The sequence below is a fragment of the Heliangelus exortis genome, chromosome 12 (assembly GCF_036169615.1).
Source record: "Heliangelus exortis chromosome 12, bHelExo1.hap1, whole genome shotgun sequence".
NCBI classification, from domain to species: Eukaryota; Metazoa; Chordata; class Aves; order Apodiformes; family Trochilidae; genus Heliangelus; species Heliangelus exortis.
Genome location: NC_092433.1, coordinates 8,336,256 through 8,360,083, shown reverse-complemented (window position 1 = coordinate 8,360,083; position 23,828 = coordinate 8,336,256). Strand labels below are relative to the sequence as shown.

The window sequence follows — 23,828 nt, the reverse complement described above, 5'->3', positions numbered from 1 at the left end:
TCCTCTAAAAGCACTATTCTTTAAGTAAACCAGACTCACTACTTGAAACATTCCAATGACATATGGTGGCAGCAGGGGGATGCGGAGATGGGGACTGGAGAGGTATCACCGAGATAAAGCCCCACAGCTTGTAGGCAAAGGCACTGGGTGGGAAGAGAGGGACACCTGCCCCAGAAAGAGGCAGATCAGAGGAGAAAACAGCAAATGCTTCTGGAGGCATAGTTGTCCCTTTGATAATTACCCACAACAAACTTGCTATTCCAGAGCTAAAGCTAAAAAATACCAGAAGCTGCTTTTTCACAGTCTCTGTTACTACAGAAAACAGAGGTCTAGGCAGCTTTTCCAGATCCTGTTGGCTGTGGGGGAGTTACGTCCTCCTTGAATACCTCCTTCAGACACTTGCATTTGCCTCAGCACCTGCACCTTCAGCTCACTGAGCCCAGTGTGCCAGAGCCAGGGCTGGGCTCAGCTCTGTGACACCAGTCTCCCAGAACAGTGAAATAACCATCACTGCAGGGCACCAGAACACAGACTTCCCTGCTCCTGTGTGAGGGAATTTTTGACCATTTTGCACCTGGCTTGAGCTCACAGCAATCAAGCCCCATGCTCCAACAAATGTGGCAACTGGTTGCCATTCTGGTTCAATACCCTTTAGAATTACTTCTAATTTTTGTAAAGAATTTTCTCATAACTTTATTTTCCTGCATGCATGGAACAAACACGTGTTGTACCTGGGCTGTGATTTCTGCAGTGGCAGCAAGGTTTAGTAGGCCTCAGTAGCAGGGAATGAAAGGGACCCACTTGTGTTTTGCACATTAAAAAATGAAAAATGAGTCCACAACTGTCTTTCTCAAGCTGATAATGTAGACGACTGCTGAGTTTTTGAGGGGGCTATTTGTCATGGAGTTCATTACTAGTAATAACAAACTGTTATATTTATCAATTCAAATGTAAAATGGTATATATTTTTTTTCTCCAGACTGCAGGTTTGCAGATTGGTATATTTACTAGAATCTGTGACACTTTTCAAAAGTTTACCCTGTAAACTTTTCTCTGTTGCCTGCTGCCTCTTATTTGCATCTTCACCTGGTAAAGACAAATACTAATCTAGACTCTTATTTCTTTCACTCTAATGCTACTCTAAAATATCCTGGCTTCTTTCGGTATCATGAATTTGGGATTTGGGGGAGGATTTGATGTGACAGACATCCATACTTTTGTCTTTGTCTTCTAGTCTCTATACTTGTCAAAGTTTCATCAGCGGTCAGACATGCTAGAAATATATGATTATTTAAAAAGAGAGTTTCCCATGCTATTTCTTGCCTCTAGTGGCTAAGGATATAGAAAAATAACAATTATTGCAATAGTTGGTATAAAATAATAATCCCTGTCATTTCTTTTGTAGTTTAGCCATCTTTTGGATGATAGAGTGGTTTGTAGAGGAAAGCAACAGTATGTTTTAGGAAAGAAAACAGCCTTAGGAAAATGCAGACGGGATTTCAAGGCAGTTATATCTGAGCCCCTCGGAGCTGAAAAATAGGAAGTAATTCCTGGAGTAGATGTGCTGATGGGCAGAGGGCAGATTCAAAATAACATGACATATTTTCTCTGTCAGAAGGTGATTATGATACTAAGTATGACCCTGACCTAAAAAAGCATATATGCAGATACCCTATGCAAAGTACTGCCAAAGCAGCTGCAGATGGTCTATGCCTTCATATAGGTTTAGTAATTCCTATGTTATACATTAAAATGCCATGAGGAACTAAAAAGGCATTTAGGAAAATACTCTCTTCCCTTGAAAGTTCTGCTTCCCAAACATGTTCATGATGGAAAACTAAACTATGCCTATCAGTCTCTAACTACACAATTGCCATTAGCAAGGTGTAAAGATATAAATCACACAGCACTACACATTAAAATGTGTTTTGATGTGACTACTCTTTTATTAAAATACCTCAGTCTGCAGAAAAATGGCAGAAACACATCCAGTAGACAAGAGATCATCTACTACTAACCTACAAAGAATTGCAGTGCTATAGCAGACCTTCACCTCTTCAGTCCTGTAGTGTTGTTTTTTTTTGATTCTTCTATTTGGACGTTAAACAATATTTTGGCACTTCCTATTATATTACTCTAAGCATTCTTTTTTTTTCTCCAGAAAACACATGGGTGTTGGCAGTAAAGCACACTGGATCAACTATCCGATTGACTTAAGAGATCCATTGCCAGCAAGCCTGGAAAACAAAAGCTTGGGCAGCACAAATGCCTGTGACATTGTCAATATTTCTCCCTCCTGCCCCCTCTAGTTTCACCCAGCTGTTTTAAATAGCGAGGAGAAATTAAAATTCTTAAAGCCTTGCAGGATGTTTGGATTTCTGCCCTTTATTTCCACTTCTGTGTGCCATAGCTTGAAAATTTGTGTGTGATTTTAAAATTCCCTGTTCATTTTTTTGTTTGATCGTTTGTTTGGTTTGGTTTTTTGATCGTTTTGTTTGTTTGTTTGTTTTTTGTTTTGTTTTGTTTGCTTGCTTTATATATATATATACATACATACATATATGACTAGGAATGAGTAGGAATCATGGCAACGAAAATGATCTGGTGTTGGTTTCACCGATTGCCAAGCTGCTGCTGACAGCCCCGGCTGCCTGTGCTGACCGTCCGGGCTTGGCGTTTTCCTGTGCCTGATGACATTATGCAATTACATGATGATAAACATCATTCGGGAATACAAATGCGAGAGGTAAACAGCTTGGGGCTCTTTATTAGTTTATTTCAGGCGATCTTTCTTGTTTTACTGCACAGCTCCTCCCCTTTTTACAGTTTTCTGCTATTCTTTACTAATTCTAGTGATTTGAGAAATGACCTTTAACCCACGCAGTTTGCAGACTCCTAAAGGGGATAATTGAAATGCCACAGTAAACCAAAGGTAATAAAATATTATTTACTAGGCATAAAACTAAGGTTGGTCTTCCTAAAAGGAACGAACAGCCCCCTTTATTCCTACCCCCCTCCCTGGACCCGGTGCTACACCTAATTTATAAATTCCTCACCAGCCGTCCTGAGGAATGAACCGCAGCCCGGGCTGTGAGGATACGATACCGAATGGAAAGAAAGGCTCCTCGGATATGAGGGACTAAATAAATCAGACGGGAGCTATGTTGTGGCCTCGGGCCCCGCCCGGGCAGGCAGGTGCCGGCGGGGGCACGGGGGGTCCCTGCCCTCCCCGGGGCCAGGAGGGCACTACACTGCCTTTCCTTTTCCACCCCTCCGTTTGGCAGCACCCGCAGCCCGAGCTGCCCGCTCCTCGGCTCACAGAGCCCGGTACCCCCTTCTTGGCGGCCCCTCCGGCGCGTCTCACCCCGGGGGGGCGGCGGGTGGCCCAGGCTCGGCGGGGAAGCGGCCTCCCGGGCAGAGCGACAGAGGGGGCGGCCCGGGGGGGATGTCTGGGCAGAGGGGGGAGCGAAGCGATCGGGGCCCCGAGGAGGGGAATTTGCGTGGTCAGTGGCGGGGCGGGAGTGCGCGGCAGGCGCTGATGCCGGGGGTGCGCAGCCCTTACCTGTCGGGCAGCGCCCTTCGGGGCGGGAGAGCTCCCGGTCCCCGAGGCGTGTGCGCGGCGGCAGCGGGGCTCAGACCGGCCGAGATGTGCCTTTCCCCCCGCTGGGCTCCTGAAGGGATTTTATTTGCACTGGAATGGCTTTGAAGCAGTGACTGCATTTATTGATAGCGGAGCTGCTGTCACAGCCTGTTTGGATTTCCCAGGGCTGCTTTGATAATGTGCCCCCTTCACTTTATTCCCCTCTTCCCCCCTCCCCGTGGACCCGCAGTCGCAGGCGAATACAGGGGAAATAATGCGGAGTTATGGCACGGCTGGGGGAATGCTCCCATTTCCTGCACTCGGGTACATGTGAGATATGAGAGGCTCAATAAAAAAACCTTTGGTTTGGTATTACAGAGCGGGGAAAGCACTCTGAAGTACAAAGGGTCCGCGAAGCCCTCCTCGCCTGTAGCTCTCAATGGGTCTTACATGATTTAACCCAAACAGTTTTGTCAACAACTTGCCAAATTTACAGCGGAAAAAAGACGCTGAAGGAGGAACCCAAACCAATCGAGCCCGCTCCGTCCCCCAGTTCTTGGCAAGCAGCGCGGGCGGCCGCCTCTCGTGTCTCGGAGCCTGCGATAAACAAGACTTGTCAAATGAGCCACTCATCAGGAATGCTGCTGCAGCCCCCTCCGGCTCGGCCATGTGCGCTGCACATTGCGCGCACATGCATCTGTGCGAGGGGGAGCCCCCGCGGGGTCGGCGCCCTGCAGATTATTGTGTGTCGTGTCCCCCACCCCCTCGCCCCCAGGATAACCAGCCGCCGGGGCTGGGGGTACAGGGTGAACCGCGCACTCTGGCTCGCCCCCCAACCCATCCCCCGGACGGTATGAGCGCGGGGGACACCGCTTTGCGAGAAGAGTTTCTGCTCGCGGGTCTCACGCCTTCACCAGGAAGGGTCTACCTGGAGCGGTCGGGTGGGCGAAATCGGGCGGGCACACAGCGAAGCCCCAGGACCCCCCGCCCGTCCTGGGACTGCACTCTCGCTGCAGTACAGCTTTAAAATCCAGCCCACTCTGCAATAGGTCGGTTCCGGGCGCATGCGCTGCGGAGAAAGTTTTTCAGCTGCCGTTGGCTCTTCAACTTTTTTTTTTTCCTTTTCTTTTTTTTTTTTTCCTTTTTTTTTTTTTCTTCTTCTTTTTTTTTTTTTTTTCTTTTTTTTTTTTTTAAACAGTTTTAAGCAGCGAGGTGAAGAGGAGCGAGTGAGAGACGCGGGGGGAGCCGAGTCGAGCCGGCTTCAGCAGGCGGGGGGCTGAGCCCCAAGGAGGAAGCGTCGGTTGCAGCGCGACGCCGTCTGCTCCGACTTGCCCTCTCGCGCGTAACTTGCGCCCCGGCGCTGAGTGCTTTTGGCAGCGATGGATTGGGGGAACCGCAGCTCCTGAAATCCTGGACTTATCCCCTCCCCCTGACCCTACTCGCCTTGCAGGATCAGTCGCCCCGTAAGACAGACACACGCGCTCACAAGGCCCCCTCCCTACCCCTTCCCCGGTTGTTCAGAAACTACTTCTGTTGGGTTGCTTTTTGGGGTTTTTTGTTTGGTTTTGGTTTTTTGGCTTTTTTCTTCCCTGTGTAAAATGGAGGGAGCCAGCCCCAGGATGGCTCTGCAACCGCGGACGCCCGGCTCCGCACCGCCCAGCCTTTAAGCAAGTGTAGGGGGGCGGGGAAGGGGGTGCCCTGCGACCGCTCGGCTCCACTCGTCCCCCTTGCCCGGTCCGCGCCGAGCCGCGGAGGGGCCGCGCCGGCGGCCTGAGCGCTGCCGGGGGCCGGGTGGGAGCGCGGGGAGCCCCGCGGCGGCACCACCTGGGCTGGTGGGACGGATCGTCGCCCGCGGCGCTTTCGCTGCCGCTTGTGAAGATTTTTATTTGCTTCCGCACAATCACGCCCACGGGCGCTGTGTGCGTGTGTTGGGTTGGCTTTTTTTTTTTTTTTTTTTTTTTTGGCTTTTTTTTTTTCCTCCTTCTTCTTCTGGTGGTGGAAAGCCCTAATTACTGCGATTGCTGATGGACCTTGGAAAGAAGGCTGCACTGGTGCCCCGCTCCGCAGTCGGACACGCTCAGCCCGCGCCGGACAGAGCGGCTGCTCGCCCGCCGCCCCCCGCCAGCTCCGCGGGCCCCCGCGCTCCCCCGGCAGCCGCCGCCGTCCGCTGCTTGGGAGGATACCGCCCGGCTCCTGCGATCCAGGATTTTACTTTCGCCTCGCCCTTTCCCCTTCTGCTCTGCTTGGATTACTTGGCTGCTCTCGCTCGGTGATCCCGCGGCAATGGAGGTGAGTCGGAGCGGGGGGCTCTGCGCCGCGGGGTGCTGCCACCGCGGGCGCGCAGTGGGGGCAGCACCTTGGCGGGGCGCGGCCCGGCGCTTGTGCGGGTCCCGGCTGCGGGGCGGTCCTTTCTTCCGCGGGCTGCTGCCGTGCGCTCCCACCTCCGCTCTAACCCACCGCGGAGAGCGCTGCTCCCCGCTTGGAAAAAGAGCCTTTATTTTCTCTTTTTCCTTCTCTTTTTAAATTCCTCCCCCCGAAGAGAGGCAGCCCGCCGCGGGGACACTTGCTGGGCTCGCTCTGCCCGCCGCGTCCCCAGTGCATCTTTCTGGCAGCCGCTCGGAACGCGAGTTTAAAGACATCTTTCCAAACTTCCCAAACTTTCCCGAGCAGGGTCGCTATGGTGGAGCTCTACGTCGGCACTAATGGTGGCCTGTACCTTTAAGGAGAGCTGGCTGGGGGCCAGCGGAGGACCCGGAGTCAGCCCCCCCACACCCCCCCGCCCCTCCTTTTTAATTTTATTCTAAGTTTCTGGAGATTATCACTCTGCATCCGCAGAGGGTCCCGCCTGGGTCAGAGCGGAGGAGCGCGGCTCCTCGGGGTCCCCTTGACGCGGCGAGGACTCCATGTTGGAAAGGCTGTCGGTTTTTTGTTGTTTGTTTGTTTTTAATTGTCAATTGTATGCTAAATCGGTTGCTCTCGGAGGGTCACGGAGAGTTCAGTTGGGCCGAGAAGCGAGGCTGTTCCCTGGCCTGAGCGGGCGCGGAGGGAAGGACGGAGGTGCGCCTGAAACCCCCCTGAAAGCTCCCCCCCCCCCCCCCTACTCCTCCATCCCAACAGTAGGAGGGAGCTGGGCTGGGGACCCAGTGAGAGCCTTTCTCTGCAAACGTGAAACCTGGTCTCGCCCGTCCAAATGGATGTGAAGCCACAGCGGGGAGCAGGGGGCGGCTGGGGGGTTCCCCGCGGAGTCACTGCGCCTCCCGCGGAGGCCGCCGCGGTTTACAGCCCCCCGGAGCCGGGGCTCTGGATGCCGCCTTCCCGCAGGTAGTGCTCCCAGAAAACCAGATGCCTTCGCACGCTTTCCAGACACCCCGTGTAAAACAGGATCAGAGGCGATCCCGCGGCTGCAGGATCTGTAAAAGACTCCCTTTTCATCTCAGCAAAGAGCGCGGGCTCCGCATGGGGTGCATTAAATACCAAAAACCAATCTCCGCAGCCGTACAATGTTGAAAATGGTGCCTTACGCTCCTGATGCTGCCGGCGAGTCTCGTTTTCTTTTTATTTCTTTTTTTTTCTTTTTTCTTTTTTCTTTTTTTTTTTTTTTCCCCCTTTGTTTTGTTTTTGATGGCAGCTTTTCAACTGCTGCGTGCAGAAGGGACGGGATGGAGGGGCCGGGCCCCCGCCTGCGCCCCTGGGCGCAGGTGTCTCCTCCCGCCTCGCCACGCAGCGTCGTGTCAGGAGGATGAGGAGGGCGATAGCAGCGATGATGAGGAGCAGGAGGTGCCGTCGGAGAGGCAGCAGCCGCCCGTTCCTTTCGCCTCCCGGCGCTGCGGGGACCGAGGCCGCCCCCTGTCGGGAGTGGGTCGGCGGAGCTCCTCGGGGCCGCTCCGGAGCTCCAGCCCTGCTGGGGCCTGTGGACGAGGCAGAAGGGCTTTCGCCACACCGTCCGGCTCTTGCATCGGGGTCGTTGCCCCCTCCCCGCGGTGTCCCGGCCACGGCCCCCCCCCCCCCGCGCCCGGGGGGCCCCGGCCGCCTGCTCCATCGGGGAAGGTCGGCGTGCAGCGGGCTGGCTGCCGTGACGGGCAGCTGCACATCTCTTGGGGTCCCGCTTGGGCACCGGCGTCTCCAAGCTTTTCAGAGCTCGGGCAGTTCCGTGACAGTTTAGTAATAATATTGATGTTGTTAATTTAAGAACTAGCAGATAAACCCCAAAAAACAGCAACAAAAACCCCCATAACCCCAACAATGGCTTTTGGTTGTTGCAGCGAGCTCTTTGCGCACACCCTGCTTCGCCTCGTCCCTTGCTTGATATGCCCACGGCTTTCGTATCTTTCCCGGGATTTATTCCATTTAAAAGAGATGAACTGCTGCGGGAGCCCGGCCCCCATTCACCCACCCCCAGCAGTGAGGAACAGCCTCCCCGCGGGCAGAGGGTATTTACCCCGCAGGAGTCGGTGAGGGGAGGCTGCAGCCCTGGCGGGGAGCGGCGCGTCCCTCCCGCACACCCATCCCCGTTTCTGCGGTCCCCGGGCAGGTTTCGTGTCAGCCCGGCTTCCCGCCGTTTCTGTGCGATCCGTCCTTTCCTCCCGACCCTTCACAAACAGAAATAAATTAGAATTAAGAGCACCTTCAATTCAGCATTAAGGGCTTTTTGAGAATGAATAGGGAGCCCCCAAGTGTCGAAATGTCCTTTTTTTCTTCTTCTTTTTTTTTTTTCCCTTTTTTTTTTTTTTTTTTTTTTTTTTTTTCCTTCCGAGGGGAGGGGAAATAAAAAACCGTGAATGGCACTGGTTAGCGAGTTAAAGAGTCCCGTGTGAGGACGCAGACGGTGATCGCGGGACCTGTCGGGGGGAGCGTTTGACTTCCAAGACGTCAGCCTGGTTGTTGCAGGGGTCGGGTCGAGACAGAGAGCCAACCTTTCCTTGTCACTCCTGGTACTTCTTCGGGCCAGTACCGACCCGGCAAGGCCCGAGGGCTGCCGTCGGGGCTGTCACCTCGTTGCCGGCGCGGAGTTTCGGGCTGCCTCGGCGATCGCGGAGAGCGGGCGGCAGCACGGCACGGAGGCTGCGGGAGATGGTGTAGGGGGCAGCGGGGAGCATCTTCCCTGGCCAGCCAAGAAGGGAGGCGAGGACCGGCTTCGTCGTCCGCGGGTGGGAGCCGCCGAACCCCTTTCCCTCCCCCCCTCTCCCTCCCAACGCCACCGACCCGCTTCGTGGCACCGGCCTCCCCGCTTCTCGCTCGGGCTCGCTGTGCAAACCTGCAGCTGCCTTTGGGCAGCCGGGAGCATTTTGTGTCCACCATGCTGGCTCCGGAGTGGGGAGCGATGGGGTAATGCCCGTCCCGGGCCCGCGGGTCTCCTGTAGCCCCGGGACAGCGGGGGTGGCCGGGCGGGATGCCGGGATGGGGTCCCCCGTGTCCGGAGCAGCGGTTCGGTCCGGTCCCGGCGGGGCCGGGTCAGACAGGCCTGGCGGGCGCGGGTGGGTGCTGCGGCCGCCCCGGGAAGGCGGTGTTCGGGCGGGGGGTGGGGTGGGGGGTGCGTGGGTGGGTTCTGCCCGGTGGAGCGGTGGCCGCGACGTGTCTGCGTCTGGCACCAAAGCCTCGGCGGGGAGAAGGGCAGGCAAGTCAGAGTCAAGTTAAAAGGGGCCCGGGTACTTCCGTTGTTTAAACTTGAATGCTCGAAAATGGTCTGAGAAGCAATAAACAATCTGATCCTTTTTCTCCCCCCTCTAGAAATCCACTGCAGTATTAATCCAAGGAGGTGCTTTGGGGACAGTTGGCAGTACAATGGCTTCTCAGTACCTCATAGTGGCTCTGGCCATTTTCTCCTCTTTTACCCAGGTTGTAATAGAAGCCAGCTCGTGGTGGTAAGCATTTTGTATCGACTTGATTTTAAAAGGGGGTGTCAAGATTTGTTTGATTGAATGTTTCTGTACTTCTTATGTACTTTGTTTCTGAGGGAGTACCGCATGAACGAGACAGCAGGGGAGTAATGGTTTAGTTGTAATGCGTTGTGCAGTACAATGAACGGGTCTCTCAAATAAGTGCAACATCCCATGTTCTAAAAATCAGTTTTTAGAATATTATAAATTAGATTCTCTGGATTTAGTCATCTTTAAACTATCAGAATTGCCTCTTTTAACAGAGTCATTTTAACTCCCTTAGAAATTTTCAATATATAAGAGGGAAGGCTGATTTACAAGTAAAAAACTTTTCTTGAAGTTTTGGTTTAAACTTTTCTGTAACTTGAATGTTTACAAATATATTTTGTTACAAAGAAGTACGTTTAAGTTTCTGCTTTGGCAAATTATCTGTTTCTGTATGGTGTACGATGTTAGGAGTTCTTGAAATAAGTGCTGCTTTTCTGTTTCAAGTGATCTTCAGATTACTGGCCATTTTTTAATTGAAATGTATCATGTGAAGACCACTTTAAAAATTAAGAGAACAAAGTTGATTTTGTTTACAATGAATATACTTGCCTTGATGTTTTTGTGTTTGGAAGAAGTTAGAAGTAGTCTATAGCAAATTTCTAACTTCTGTGTTCAGTGTTTCCCTTTTTGTTTGTAGTAGAACTGGTTGAAAAGTCCAGACTTAAATCTAAAATGTGTGTTAAAACAAATAGGGGCTTGGGGGCCTTTTTTCCAGTTTTGCTTTCATTATTTTTCTGGCCTTGCGGTTGTTTGGAGCTTCAGTTATTTTTACTATGTCCATTTAAGTTGTTAAAGGACTGCCTAGATGCAAGTCCTCCAAGTCTGTGTCTTACTTCAGTCCCTATTGTATGGTAATAACCTGATGGATGGGAACTAATAATGTTCAGTGCTGTCTTTGAAACAAAAGTTTCATATTTAAATGTGGTTTGTTGGTTTTTGTTTTTTTTTTTTCTCACTGGTTAGCAAAGCAACTGTGATTACCCATGTGTAAGATAAAGTTCTGTTTGGAACTTACAGACCTTTTTTTTTTTTTTTTCTCCTTAATTGCATCTTTTCTTTATTAATTTGAATCTTTCTTTATGCAGGTCTTTAGGGATGAACCCAATGAACCCCATGAACCCTGTTCAGATGTCAGAGGTGTATATAATAGGAGCCCAGCCACTATGTAGCCAGCTAGCAGGGCTTTCCCAAGGACAGAAGAAGCTCTGCCAGTTGTATCAGGACCATATGCAGTTCATTGGAGAGGGTGCAAAGACGGGCATTAAGGAGTGCCAGTATCAGTTCAGACATAGAAGATGGAATTGCAGCACTGTGGACAACAACTCTGTTTTTGGCAGAGTCATGCAGATAGGTAGGAAGCAACATCTTTACGATTAAACTCTTGTCTAAGGATATGTATGGCACATACTGTTCTGCACTTGAAACTGTTGCCAGGTTCTTACTGAGTACTGTATGCAATCAAGTGTTTTTAAAAGTTGGCAAAGGAGATGAATTATTTTTAGCTGGAGGTGATTTCCCACAACTGTCCAGCCATGTGTCTTGGAAAACAAAGTAAAAATATATATATTTGCATATGGGAACAGAGGAAAAAGGAAAATGCAGCCCTGAAATCTCCCTTTTAGACAGAATGAAGGCGACCTAAGAGAACTAAAACCAGCAGTGTCTCGTAAAATTCAAGATGTCCATGTCTAGTTCCAAAGTTAGCGGCTGCATAATAAATTGCTCTTGATCTGGAGGTTAACTGAAAATTGCTGCTCTGTCTAGTTGTGCTTATAAGCAATTCCTTCTTGTTTATTTCCAGATTTGGTAACTTATTTTCTCTTTTTGAGAAAGGTAGATTTATGATAAAAATTGTGTAGCAGGGTAAATTTTATTAAATCAGTTCTATCAGGACAAAATGTGTGATTGACCTTATAACTTGCATTTGATGTAATTGCATCACTGGTAAGAGAGACAGATTCGTGTTTAACATCTACCACAACTGGGTGGGCACCCAACCCTTTCCCTATCAGTTTCTCTTTGAAATGTGCTGCCTGCTTATTTTTCCTGTTGTTTAAGGACCTTTTCATATTTTAAACACAGTGCTGCTGAACTGGTCCATGGGGAAACCCTCCTCTGGATTTCCCAGGTCAGATTGCTGAATCTGTGCAAACAACTGGAAAACTCTTGTTTTTCAGGGTGACATTTGTGATCTTTTTATGTAGTGATCAGTAAAAAATTCAGCAGTGTTTTTTAGTTAGTGATGTAAAGTAAAGCTTCTGTGTAAGAGTTCTTAAATCCCTGGTTTTAAAAAAAACCCAACAACCCAAAATTTAAAATCAGACTCAAACTAAGTTTATCTGTAAATGGGCTAACTCTAGTTAAGGCAGTAGGAATACACTAATTCACATTTGGTATCAATTTTTTATAAAGGAAGTTTTTATTCTAAGGTTCTCAGACAAACATAAAAAATCTATTGCATAAAAGTGCCCAATTGGAACAGCTGATTGTAGATAAACAACCTTCCCTAGGCTTTTTGCAAGAACAGTATTGACCTCTATAAAGTTTGGTTTTCTTTACCCTACCTGAGTCTAAAAGTCTAAAAGCACGTGGAACATGAAAGAAAACTTTTTCTGTACATCTTTCTGTTTATTATTATTCTGTCTAACAAATGTCAGAAAAATAATCTTTAAAATTTGGGCCTCCAGCCCTTATTTATTACCTAAGCAAGTGAAAATTAGCTCAGGAGGACTGCTGGTGAGAAGAAACACACAAGATTTGGCCCCTGAACTGCAGTATCTCTCTCTGGAATAGACGGCTCTGCCCTCCCCAAGTATGACAGATCTATTTAAAGGTGGTTTCTTTCAAGTTTAATAACTCTGCCGCACCCTTCTGCTGGATGTGACTGTATTAGCTGATGTCTACATAGCAATTCATCATGTAATTAAGCCACTTATTCTAATTGCGAATGGAAGCAAGGTTAATAGCCATATTCAAGAGTTAAAGAGTCTAAAGAGTGTGTTCACTGAGAAGGAGAAAGGCGCTCTGGGTAGCAGTCGTGTTATTATTCCATGCTGACCTTCGGGAATGACCAATTCCTTTAGTGGAAGGAAAGATGGGTCCTTTTAGAACCTGGTTCAATTTGACTTCAGCTCTCTGGTTTGTCAGGGACTGTTGGTTACTCCTTACTCTCACCAACATTTGAAGATGGCTGTCGGGGTCTGAGTGCTCCTAGTTTGGGAGGATTTTGTCATCTGAAGTATCCAGGGACGGGCAGAGAGGAGCGCCCAGGCCACGCGCTGACTGGCAGCACAGCAATTACCCCAGTGTATAAATGGACACTCTTTCTTCCAGGATTTATCCTGCAAAGTTAGCTAAAGCTGTACAAATAAACCTAGCATTGGGTTTGGAAACTTGCTCTGTGGCTTATTGAACTGCAAAATTTTAGGGCTTTTGTTCTCTGCTGTTATTCATTGCTTCTGGTTGCTGGGTCAGGCCATGGTCCTTACGCCTCCACTGCCTTGTGCCATCTCCTGGCTTTGTGGCCAGCCCAGGGCTTCCTGGGCTTGGCTTTCCAAAAGCAAAAAGTGCTAACATAAAATAAAATAACTGTATCCTCCCCCAACAGCTCTGTGTAGTTGAGATCCAGTTTATTCATGCCTGCTGGTGAATGCTTTTAAAATACAAGACAAAGGACATTTTGTATCTTATGGTCAGGTATAAAAAAAATTGTTCTGTTCTTGAAGACTTTTTCATATCGAGTGTAAAACTCAGCTCCTTACTATGTGGGTGGCTTCCTACAGTGTATGTATATTGAACAGTTCCATTTCTATATTTTATATATATGGGCGAGAGGGGACTCAAACGTGTTTGGAATGTGTGTTTCCTTGCCATGGCTACAATAGAGGGAAAGGCTGGACTGTGGGAAAAGACAGATATGTTTGACAGTGAAGGAAAGCACAGTTGTGCCTAAAGACTTTAAAAAAAAAAATCATTCAGAGTAACTCATCCATATGGAACCATCACTCTTAATGGGTTCCTGGGGGTAGATGACTTGAGGCAGTGTTGGCTTGCAACCTGCAAGGGCTTGAAATCAGCTTCAGCAGCTGATGCTATTTTATTATTTGTCTAAATGTTCAACGGGGAAGGAACCTGGGGGGCAGCTCTCCTTTCTGTACCTCAGCCTTTCCTTTCCCACTTAGAGTAAGTTCTTTAAAATATACTTCTGGACAAGAATGAAAACTAGTCAAAAAAAAGTCATCTTTATGAGTTTAAATCCTGCAATAAATGACATAGTTAACCATGTGAAAGCATGAGCTAACTAAACCAAAAAAAAGAATAAAATGTAACAGAAGAGGCAAGTCCTATGGTCTGAAGCAGACCATATTTCTTTCCTCTCAATCTAGTGGAAATTTTGCTTAAAGAATTAATCCAAAAATATGTGTTACAGAACAAATGGGAACATTAAAATCTCTATGAGGTCCCCCCTGCTATAGTTTGCAAGGTGTAAGTCACCATATAAAGCCAAATCTTTTTTAACTGAAAAGGCTACTCCTGTAACCCTTCATGTCCATAATTGATGTAAGTAGTTCCACGAGCAGGTGTCTGTGAGAACAGAGTATTGTAAGTAAGGGAGCAAAGTGCTTCTCATCTTCCTTAAATCTGACCTTTCTTAACATATTTCTTCATTTTCCTATTGAAAATCAGCATCCATTCCTAAAATTAATCCAGTGGGTTATAGCTGGTGTACTAACAAAGTTACTCTGAACATGGTGTCACCTTGATGTTAAATATGGACCAGACTGCAAATTATTTATGTTCCAAAAGTGCTCAAAAACTCCTATTAGATTTGACCTGCTATGGTAGGTCTTGTACAGAGTTTCTGCCTCAAAAATGTTGCTGCCTGGATACATATGATATGTCCAAAACGCAACCTCTTGAAACCCTAATTATATGAATTTCCATGGCTTTTCCTAACTTAACTTATTGGTTGGAATAAAGATTAGGAATAAAGTCAAACTCATATAAACTGAAAATAATAATAAAAGAAATAGTCTGTTCTCAGTAATTCTAGGATTCTTTCTTGGAAAAGACCCAGTTGGATGCTGTCTCTTAAGATAACAAGCAAACTCAAGTAGGCACTCTGGTGCAAGTTTTGTGGGGATTTTGTTTGTTTCTTTGTTTGAAAGCTTTCCCAGTTGTAGTTAGAACTTGTAGCATCCTAGGAAAACCAATAGGGGAAGTCAGAATCTAAATAAAGGTAGGATTAGATTCTGCCAGGCAGATGGTATTTTGTGTTGTGGGTATTGGAGTTTCTTCTTCAAAAATTTTGAAACTTGAGGTTTTCAATCTCCATTTAAGGGCACCATATGCAGAAGAAAACCTTCAAGGTCTCCCTGTGCCAGGTTTTTTTTCTTTCCTTTAATTTGTAAAGAAGATTGTCCATGGACTCACTTGCAATATTCGCGTGAGCTGGACTGGTGGATGCTAAACAGCACAGGTTGTTGTTAGTTTTAAATAGCCTCCTGTGCCTGGCTTATGCATAGGGTGAAAAGTTGTGTGTAATTCTGTTGCACATTTCTTTTGATAACCAGGAGGCTTTGTGAAATGCTATAACTTTAAATAAATTGGAACAAGTGGGTGAAGTCCATAAATCATGTTTGAGAAGTAGTAATTTAAGAACCAGACTTTAAAAAGTTGTATTTACAATCTTTTTTTTTCTTTTTTCTTTCTTTTTTTTTTTTTCTTTTTCTGAAAGACAAGGATTCTGTTTCCCTTTCTGACCCTCACATGCAGGCACAGTCGCTTCAGCCTCGCTAGCATCGTGCTTCAACCCTAAGTCACCTCCTCCTTACTCTTTCCTCCAAGCTTTCACCAGCACAAATGAGAAGCATCTCCTGCTCTTCAGTAACACCTTGCATGCTCTAACTGAATTGGTTTTCTTGTGTGTTGTTTGGTTGGTTTGCTTTTTGGGGCGAAGACATTTTAAGAAGCACGGTTCAGGGTCGTGCTACCTTTTAGTAAGGGAATTAATTTTAGTGGCTCCTGGCAAGCCTTTGCCCCATTCCCTGCTTATTGGTGGGCAGGGGCAGGCGGGTGAGGACTCTCTCCTAACCCCGCTCATCTTTCCGTGCAGGCAGCCGGGAGACGGCGTTCACCTACGCGGTGAGTGCGGCCGGGGTGGTCAACGCCATGAGCCGCGCCTGCCGGGAGGGCGAGCTCTCCTCCTGCGGCTGCAGCCGAGCAGCACGGCCCAAGGACTTACCCCGGGACTGGCTTTGGGGTGGCTGCGGGGACAACATCGAGTACGGATACCGCTTCGCCAAGGAATTTGTTGATGCCCGGGAGCGGGAGAGAGTTTATCAGAGAGGCTCCTACGAGAGCGCCCGCATCATGATGAACCTGCACAACAATGAGGCTGGGAGAAGAGTAAGTGGCTGTGAAACGACATGTCCCTCTCTCTGCCACTGTCCCTCCTTCTGGGGAAAGAGATGCTTTCACAGGGCCAGACTGGCCACCAGGGCTTCCCTCTGTTTCAACACACAAAACCAAGAAAGCGGGAAATACAGGGCAATAGGTGTGTGAAGAGCATATGCTTTTGTGTTGCTCCTGGTTTCCTGACAGCTCTGTTACCTTCCCCACTTGGGACTGGAGTGTGTTGTGTCACCCCCATGCTGTTTTTTTAAAAGTACCCAGCTTGCTGTGGGTTTTCTGTAGGACAGGATTTTGTTAGTTTGTATTTCCAACCAAGACAGTGTGCTTTGAAGGGCAGAGGGCCGTGGTGGGCATCCCCGGCTTGAGTTGTGCTGCTGGATTGTTCTGACTCTTTTTTTCCCTACTTTAAGAGGATGTGAAAAGCTTCCCCATATTATTAGCAAACATGGTCTTCTGTGGTTAAATACGTCTTTATGGTTTCTTTCATCTTGAAAATGCCTTAAATGAATGGGTGTAAACTTTTCTTTTTTTAATAGTCTGAATATGAAGAGCCAAGATCATTATTTTCCTAGAGCTTGAAGTGCCAGAAATAGTCGGCTGGAGACTTTACACTTGTGTTCTAAGGTGAAGAAGGTTGAACGATAATTGAAAATTAATAGTATTTAAATGTGAGAGGAGGGTGTCTGAAAGCAATGGACAGGCCAATTTACTATTAGAAAGAAGAAAAATGACATTTTCACAGTTGCTTATGGAGATTCGAGCAGTTTTTTCCTTCCTCAGCCTCATCTTTGCAGTGCCATTTGGCAGCGTTAAGACTTTCTGTAACTGCTGGGTGGAAGTTGTCTACAGTATCATCTAATGTGTCAGACCCCAGGATTTTTGGGGCAGTGTCAACAGTGACTCTTATTTCTATTTGTACAGGGCAAATGACTGATATTTCACTGCCAAAGCTTTGTAAAGAGGATATTACTATGTAGCTCTGTCTCCCACCCATAGGTGTTTGGGGGTTTCTTCTTGGACGAAGTCTCTCTTGCAGAGCAGGATTTAGGATAGGAGAAGGAGACAGAGCCAAGAGCAGACAATCGGCTGCAGCTGAGCCAGGAGCAAGAGGAATCTTAACTCTTTCACTAATTGCAGCCTCAAGCAGAGATCAATAGAGAGAGTAACTCAGATAGAAAATAAAGGGATGTTTTACATTTCTCAATGAAACAGCAAAATCCTTTGCTGGCGTGAGAACAAATTCCTCAAATTTGAATGCAGCCTGACTGATGCTTCTGTCTGGGCTGTGTGTGAGCCGTCGCGGCTGTCTCTGTGGTGGGGTGAGGCTCTGCTCCCCTCCTCCTCCAGATAATGGGTGTCCTGGGGGTGCACTTGTGTCTGCTCGCTTATTCTTCCTTCCCAGCATATTGCAGGGGGGGAGCAGGGTGCTAAGGCAAAAATTATTGAGGGGTGAGTGGGAATGCGACAGAGGGCAGGAACTGAGGGGAAGAAACGCTTTCCCAGCCCTGATAATCTTTCATCGTCCTTTTTTTGCTTTCTCTCCCTGGCTTCTCCAGACCGTGTACAACCTGGCTGACGTGGCCTGTAAGTGCCACGGCGTCTCCGGTTCCTGTAGCCTGAAGACCTGTTGGCTGCAGCTCGCCGATTTCCGCAAGGTAGGCGATGCCCTGAAGGAGAAATACGATAGCGCTGCCGCCATGAAACTCAACAGCCGGGGCAAGCTGGTGCAGGTGAACAGCCGCTTCAACCCACCCACCATCCACGACCTGGTCTACATCGACCCCAGCCCCGACTACTGCGTGCGCAACGAGAGCACCGGCTCGCTGGGCACCCAGGGCCGCCTTTGCAATAAGACCTCGGAGGGCATGGACGGCTGTGAACTCATGTGCTGCGGGCGGGGGTACGACCAGTTCAAGACGGTGCAGCGGGAGCGCTGCCACTGCAAGTTCCACTGGTGCTGCTACGTGAAATGCAAGTTGTGCACAGAGATCGTGGACCAGTTTGTCTGCAAATAGTGGACGGATTAGGTGGGGAGGAACTGCGGCCGCCTGCCAGCAAAGGGGTGCGGGCCCCCTCTCCCTTTCCACAGGACTATCTCCACTTTTTATTTATAGAGTCCAATGAGTTGATGTCTTCAAAAAAAAAAAAAAAAACCAAAAAAAAAAATAAAAAATGGGGGGGGGGAGCAGGGGAAAGAATAAGGAGGAGAAAAAAAAAAAAAAAAAAAAGAAAAAGAAAAGAAATATAAAGGTTGTAAAGAGAAGTGCCTGGAAACCCTCTCTATGTCCATCCCAGAACTGTGTGCAGCTTATATTTTTGGCAATAATGGGGGAGAACCTGAAAATATTTATTTAACAAAGTAAAAAAAAAGTTGACTTTCTTGAAAACAATAGAATAGTTCGAGGGTAAAATCCAACATATCCTAATTTAGTCCCATGGGACGTAATACATGTGCAGTAGGCAGAGCAACCATGTAATGTGCTTGGGATGTTAGAACAACCCTTATGGATGTGAGGAACACACAGACTTGTCCATGACTTTTAGTTTCAGACACTTTTAAGTTATCAGAATAGGATATCTAAAGCTGTTCAGTACATGTAGGGCTCTGTAAATAAGGGGTGCTATATTCACCATGAAGTGCAGTGTCAGTTGCATATCTGAATGTGCCCGTTCCAGTACGTGATCTCATCGGAGGGTAAAGAGCAAAGGACCTTAAAGGCTTCAACCGTGCTATTTCTGAGTCACCATGTCTGCTTCCAGAACCTAACGAGACCAAAGAAAAGAAAAAAACCCTGCCTTGATGAATTGTAAATATGTACTTCAAGGCAGAATTTGGCCTTTCAAGCTGATTGTGACATTGGAGTGTCCCTTCCCAGAGCAGCACTTCCCTGCTCCCCAGCCTGGAGAGCGGCCGAGGTGCAGATTGCCTGGGGTGCTGTGCCGGGCAGAGGGGAGCTGCCTGCTTCCAAACAGCTTCAGCCTTCCAGCCTGGAAAGCCCATGGAAAATACAATTCCCCAAATTTGAAAATGCCTTAAAAATGGTGTAATCACTGGCTGTCTTTCAAAACACAGCTTGACAAATAAGTCCTCTAATTTTATGTGAGAAAATAAATCATTAGATATCCACTCTTGGAATGATTGATTTTTATTTTTTTTTTTCACAGATTTTGGGAACATTTTCACTGAAGGAGACAATAGTTTCATATTTTAATAACATTAACTGGCTATTATAGTTCAATGAAATGTTGCAGCAATACCAAATTTATCATCCTATGTCTTTAATACACATGCTTTAGATAATATATTGCAGATATACACTACAACTGTTCAGAATATACTTGAGCAGTTACATATATATGGGAGAACTGTGGTCTGCTGGTGTCTGGCATTTCAGAGCTTTTTGTACATTTATGTTTTAATGATATAAGAAATATTAAAAGTTCTAAATTACAAGGGCAGTTCATCCCCCAGTTTCTTTTTCAGATCTCTTCAGGTTTTTAGACTGATTTTTAACTTTCTGATGTTTTGTTTGGGTTTTTTGTTTGGTTGGTTTTTAAATTTTTTTGGTTTTGTTTGTTTGGGCTTTTTTAATTATTTTTTTAAAGCTTTTATAATTCAAAAGTTTTAAGGATAATTACAAAGAAGTAAGCCTCTACTCAGCTTCAGGACTTCCTTGGGAGGTTGTTAGAGGCAAGCACCCTGCACTTGAATTGATACCTGTCTGGAGATCTTTTCTATTCCACTCTCTTGTAAAGGGCATTATTAATTATTACTGAAAGGAGACACCTTCCAACTCTAAAATGTGCTGCATTTAGCCCTTGCTTTTCAGTTTTTGAAATGGATACTGCTATTTGTTGAACACTGTGTTCCCCCACAATGCTGTGCATCTACACAGGATTTCATTATTGGTTCAGATGCCTCCTTCCAACTCAGTCCCATCCAATGAGGTGAAGAAAATGATTTTGCAAATACCAAGTGAGGAAAATCTTTCACTTTAGCCTAGTTGTACTAAAGCCTTAATTTTTCACAAGCCTTTAAGCTGTATCATTAAGTTCATCTTGATCATTTATCAGCTTCTTAAATGGCGCTTTATTGCTCTTAATTTATTGTACAAGGACATATTTACCCCTCATCTTCAGATGTTTGCAAAGAATATCTTTAAAGTAAGATAAATAAATAAAGCACTAATTCATTGAATATGTCACTTTGGTTTTTATTGTACAAAAACCATGATAATTTTTTTTTTCATTTGCTAAATCACCTCTTGTTCCTTTTTAGTGACTTGTCTGAGCAGAACTGAATCTCATGATCCTAGCTATTAGAACAGTATTTAATGTAAAATATTTTACTTGTCATTCAGATATGTAAATCTTCTATGTCCTTTCCTCTGTTCTGTACATTTAATGTACATATTTCTGTCTTGTGTGATTTGTATATTTCACTGGTTTTAAAAAAAAAAGAGGATTATGCCATAATGGAAGATAGACTATAAAAATAAAACTTTGGTTGTATATTGGGAAGTGGTTTTAATTATCTTTCAGAGGAGGGTTTGTTAAAACAATGAACAGAGTTGATTTTTAAATTTACTACGTGGTAAAAGCAGGGAAGTGATTGTTTGCCAAACATACAAAGTACATCTTGAAGTTTTCTTTCTATATTAAGAAGGCATACAGATGTTACTATTTCTTAAATAGAAAGGAAAAAAACCCCAAACCCCATCTCAAATCCCTGGCACTGTGAAACAGAAGACATTTTAAGAGATGGGTAAGTACTTAACTGGTGATGGATGTGGACCTGGGTTAATGGTATTTGTGTACATACAGCTTCCACGGCTGCTTGTAGTCACTCTGGGACAGAGGGGCCTGATCCTGTTAACAGTTTTCTCCAGTAATCCCAGTGATGGCAGCAGGATCCTCGTGTGAGTAAAGGTTTCCAATGTGGAAAGTGTTCTGGACTGGGTTTTGTGCTGTTTGGGGTGTGAGTGCAGGCACTGGTGTGGTGCCCCCACCCCACACTCTGGGCGCACGTGGGCTTTGAGGTGGAAGCTCCTTCGACTTCTTGCCCAGAAATTGGGTGTGTGTGGAGGGAAGAATCCTTGAAAAAAAAAAAAAAAAAAAAAAGACAAAGTACCATGAAGTGTTAGTAGTAAAGAAGTAAAGTAATGAAAATTAATGTGAAAACCCAGCCTTCTGTTTTGGGACTGGCTTTTCTTTGAACTGATTTCCTGAGTGAGTCACAATTTTTTTCTGCTATTGAGAGCTTGATGAATTAGTGGCCTTTCTCTAGCTCTCTTCTGCTTCTTTTCTTTTCTTTCTTTTTTTTTTTTCTTCTGAAGGATAACCTTCTAACATATCGAAACTCCTTCTGGCTGCCAAGAATGTATTATCCCACAAACCAGTAGACCAACATCGTGTGTTTAAAATAGCGATTCTGGGCAAATGCAATGTTCTGTGGTCCTGTTACTGACATCTGGTTCAGTTTTCCTTCACTTGTATATTGACCAGTATTCTTTATTGCAAAAACACAGCCCCTATTTAGGAAAGTCAGCATTTTTTTGGACTGGATTGTATTCAAGCTCTTCCCAATAACAGAAAAGTTAACAAAAATTTTCTTTATTGGCAGCAGTAAATATCTATATTCAAAATAGTCCTTATGGGCTCAGATACAAGAGAATTGTTTTTAATTTGCAACAAAGTTTATCTGTTTAATTTTGTTAAAAATGCTTCGGGTCAGAATCTTACATTTTTAGTAATCTCTTCAAACTTTAGTGTTTGGTTATGGCTTTGCCAATACCAATTTTCACCCTGCTTTTGCAAAATATCGAAGCCCCAGGTGTTTGCAGGGAGCATACCAGGACCAGGGAAACTTGAAAAAGTGAATGGTGGCTTTGAGTCAGGCACTGCGTGCAGAAAACAAGCTAAACCCCTTCCTTTCCTAAGGAAGTGTTTGATAGATTGAACTTTGGAAGCCGATAGAAAACTTCTGCAAATTGGTACTGAAGCTGAGAGAAAGTCTGGTTTGCTTTGGGTAAGGATTCTTAAGAAATACTATCTAAACCATTGGGATATTAATTGTAAAAGGGTTGTGTTGCTGAATCAGGAAACACACTTGGTTTTTTTCTTCTGGAGAAAGAGGAAACTATGAAAACAAAGGGGAAAAATAAGGCTCTCTTAAAAAAGAGATAAATATATTAATGTATAGCTTATGCATGTACTTGTTGAATGTGGTAGTCTTCAAATTGCTTGTAGTCACTTTGGAAGGAGGCCAGACCTGTTCTTTTGCTCTTCAGACCATTTCTAATCCTCGATTGGGGAAAAAAAAAAAAAAAAAAAAAAAAAAAAAGAGGAAAAAACAACTTTCTCCCCTACTACAGGTTCTAATACATCTGTTAATGTTGCAGTGGGATAAATGAACCATGTGGAAGTGCAGGGAGAGATTTTTACGTGAAATTTTGTTTTTTAAAAAGGTGTGATTAAAAAAATCCTATCTGTCTAATGCTCCGCGCTTATGTGAGGTTGCGTGTGTGCATTTGTATATACTTTGCTGGTATTTTCCAATTGTGTTGGCCAAATTCTGCTTTTAGTTATGGTTAGGCATCTCTCCTGACTTTGGTGGTGTCATATGAGCCTGACATTTTTCGACCAGACGTGAAGGCCCCCCTGCTCAAAGAGAATGCATATGAAATATATCAGCCTTTCTTCTACTGGCTGGTTATTTAAACATGGGTAACTGAATTATTGTGAAGCAAATTCTGAGACTGCAGCTGCAAAAGCAGTAATACAGTATATTTGTAGTGAAGTTTCTACGCCATACCTCCTAATTTCCCAGCTGATTTCCAGTGCAGACAGAAAGTCTAGAATGCGCATGGTATGTTCCTCATCACGTATTTTGTAAATGTAAAATAATGATTTGTCAATTACTGTTTCTATTGTAGAGATAAAATTAGACATTTTGGGGCTCTTGTGATTTCTTGAGGACCCCTTACCTTTGTCTGTATCAAACACTGCTGGGTTGGAGCGTCATTGAGGGCCTGATGAGCAGTTGGTTTTGGTAAGGTCTCTGAAACCCAGGCTGTGCAGTGTGAATATTGGTACACTCTGTGCTTTTATAGCCAGTGTTGGTTTACGTTGTGTTGTCTTTCCCAGCAGTCCTGCTTTCTCAAATGATAATTGAACAGCAGCAGTCAAAATACTCAGCTGACGGAGAACCCCTGGACACTCCATGGGCAGTTATTCAAACACTTTCTGAACCAGCCTGACCCATTGCTAATTTATTCCAGATCCGTTGCCAGGAATTTAAAAAATGCAAACTGTAGTGTAGAGTTCATAGTGCTGCTCCCTTGGCCTTTTTTTGGTTTTGGTTTTCTTTTTTTTTTTTTTTTTTGGTTTTGGTTTGGTTTTTTATAGCAGCCCATTCCAAAATTACATTTTTAAAAAGAATTTTCTTTTAAAGTGCTTTTCAGGACCGCACACCCTGAGCAAAGGAAACAGTCCCTGCAATACAAGCTGATAATCTCGGTGCAGTTCCTCTGGTGACTCCCAGGTCCCCCGTGAATGGTTACATTGCAAGGAAGATATTCAGGAAGGGGACGTGTCCTCCTGGTTCTTCCCTGGCAGGAGCTGGCACAGCAGCTGCAGCTTCCCAGTCATTTTTCAGTTGCCTCCTGCTTCCTGCTTCTTCTTTCTATCAGGGAAGCAAGCCCATCTCCTGGTAGGTTTTCTTGTTGTTTTCCCTAGAGAATGGCCTCTTTACACAGCTTCTCTCAAGTATGGGCTTGGATTTACTCTCTGTGACTATTAATTTCAGAACAGCTAATGCTTGGTAGGCAAATAGTTTTAAGACTTCTGAAGTATCTCATTGTGTTGTAAATCAGCAACCTTGGAGGGTAAAGGGTAATCCCTGAGCAAAC

General features: G+C 45.9%; 2 protein-coding genes across 4 annotated transcripts; one reads left to right on the top strand and one right to left on the bottom strand.

The window, feature by feature from the left end:
* Window positions 1-4,784: 4,784 nt before the first annotated feature.
* On the top strand, window positions 4,785-20,439 carry WNT5A (Wnt family member 5A). 2 transcript variants are annotated; one of them, XM_071755837.1, is made up of 5 exons: window positions 4,785-5,869; window positions 9,308-9,441; window positions 10,590-10,855; window positions 15,620-15,912; window positions 17,475-20,439. In XM_071755837.1, the coding sequence occupies exons 1-5, from the start codon at window positions 5,864-5,866 to the stop codon at window positions 17,931-17,933; spliced, it is 1,158 nt and encodes a 385-aa protein (XP_071611938.1). In that variant the 5' UTR covers window positions 4,785-5,863; the 3' UTR covers window positions 17,934-20,439. The 2 variants fall into 2 exon arrangements, with proteins under 2 accessions (XP_071611938.1, XP_071611940.1); XM_071755839.1 differs by lacking the exon at window positions 4,785-5,869 and adding an exon at window positions 8,416-8,727.
* Window positions 6,503-9,052, bottom strand: LOC139801519 (uncharacterized). 2 transcript variants are annotated; one of them, XM_071755841.1, is made up of 3 exons: window positions 8,835-9,052; window positions 8,019-8,169; window positions 6,503-7,488 (listed from the first exon to the last, which is right to left on the bottom strand). In XM_071755841.1, the coding sequence occupies exons 1-3, from the start codon at window positions 8,876-8,878 to the stop codon at window positions 7,312-7,314; spliced, it is 372 nt and encodes a 123-aa protein (XP_071611942.1). In that variant the 5' UTR covers window positions 8,879-9,052; the 3' UTR covers window positions 6,503-7,311. The 2 variants fall into 2 exon arrangements, with proteins under 2 accessions (XP_071611942.1, XP_071611941.1); XM_071755840.1 differs by having other exon boundaries at window positions 6,503-8,169.
* Window positions 20,440-23,828: the final 3,389 nt, after the last annotated feature.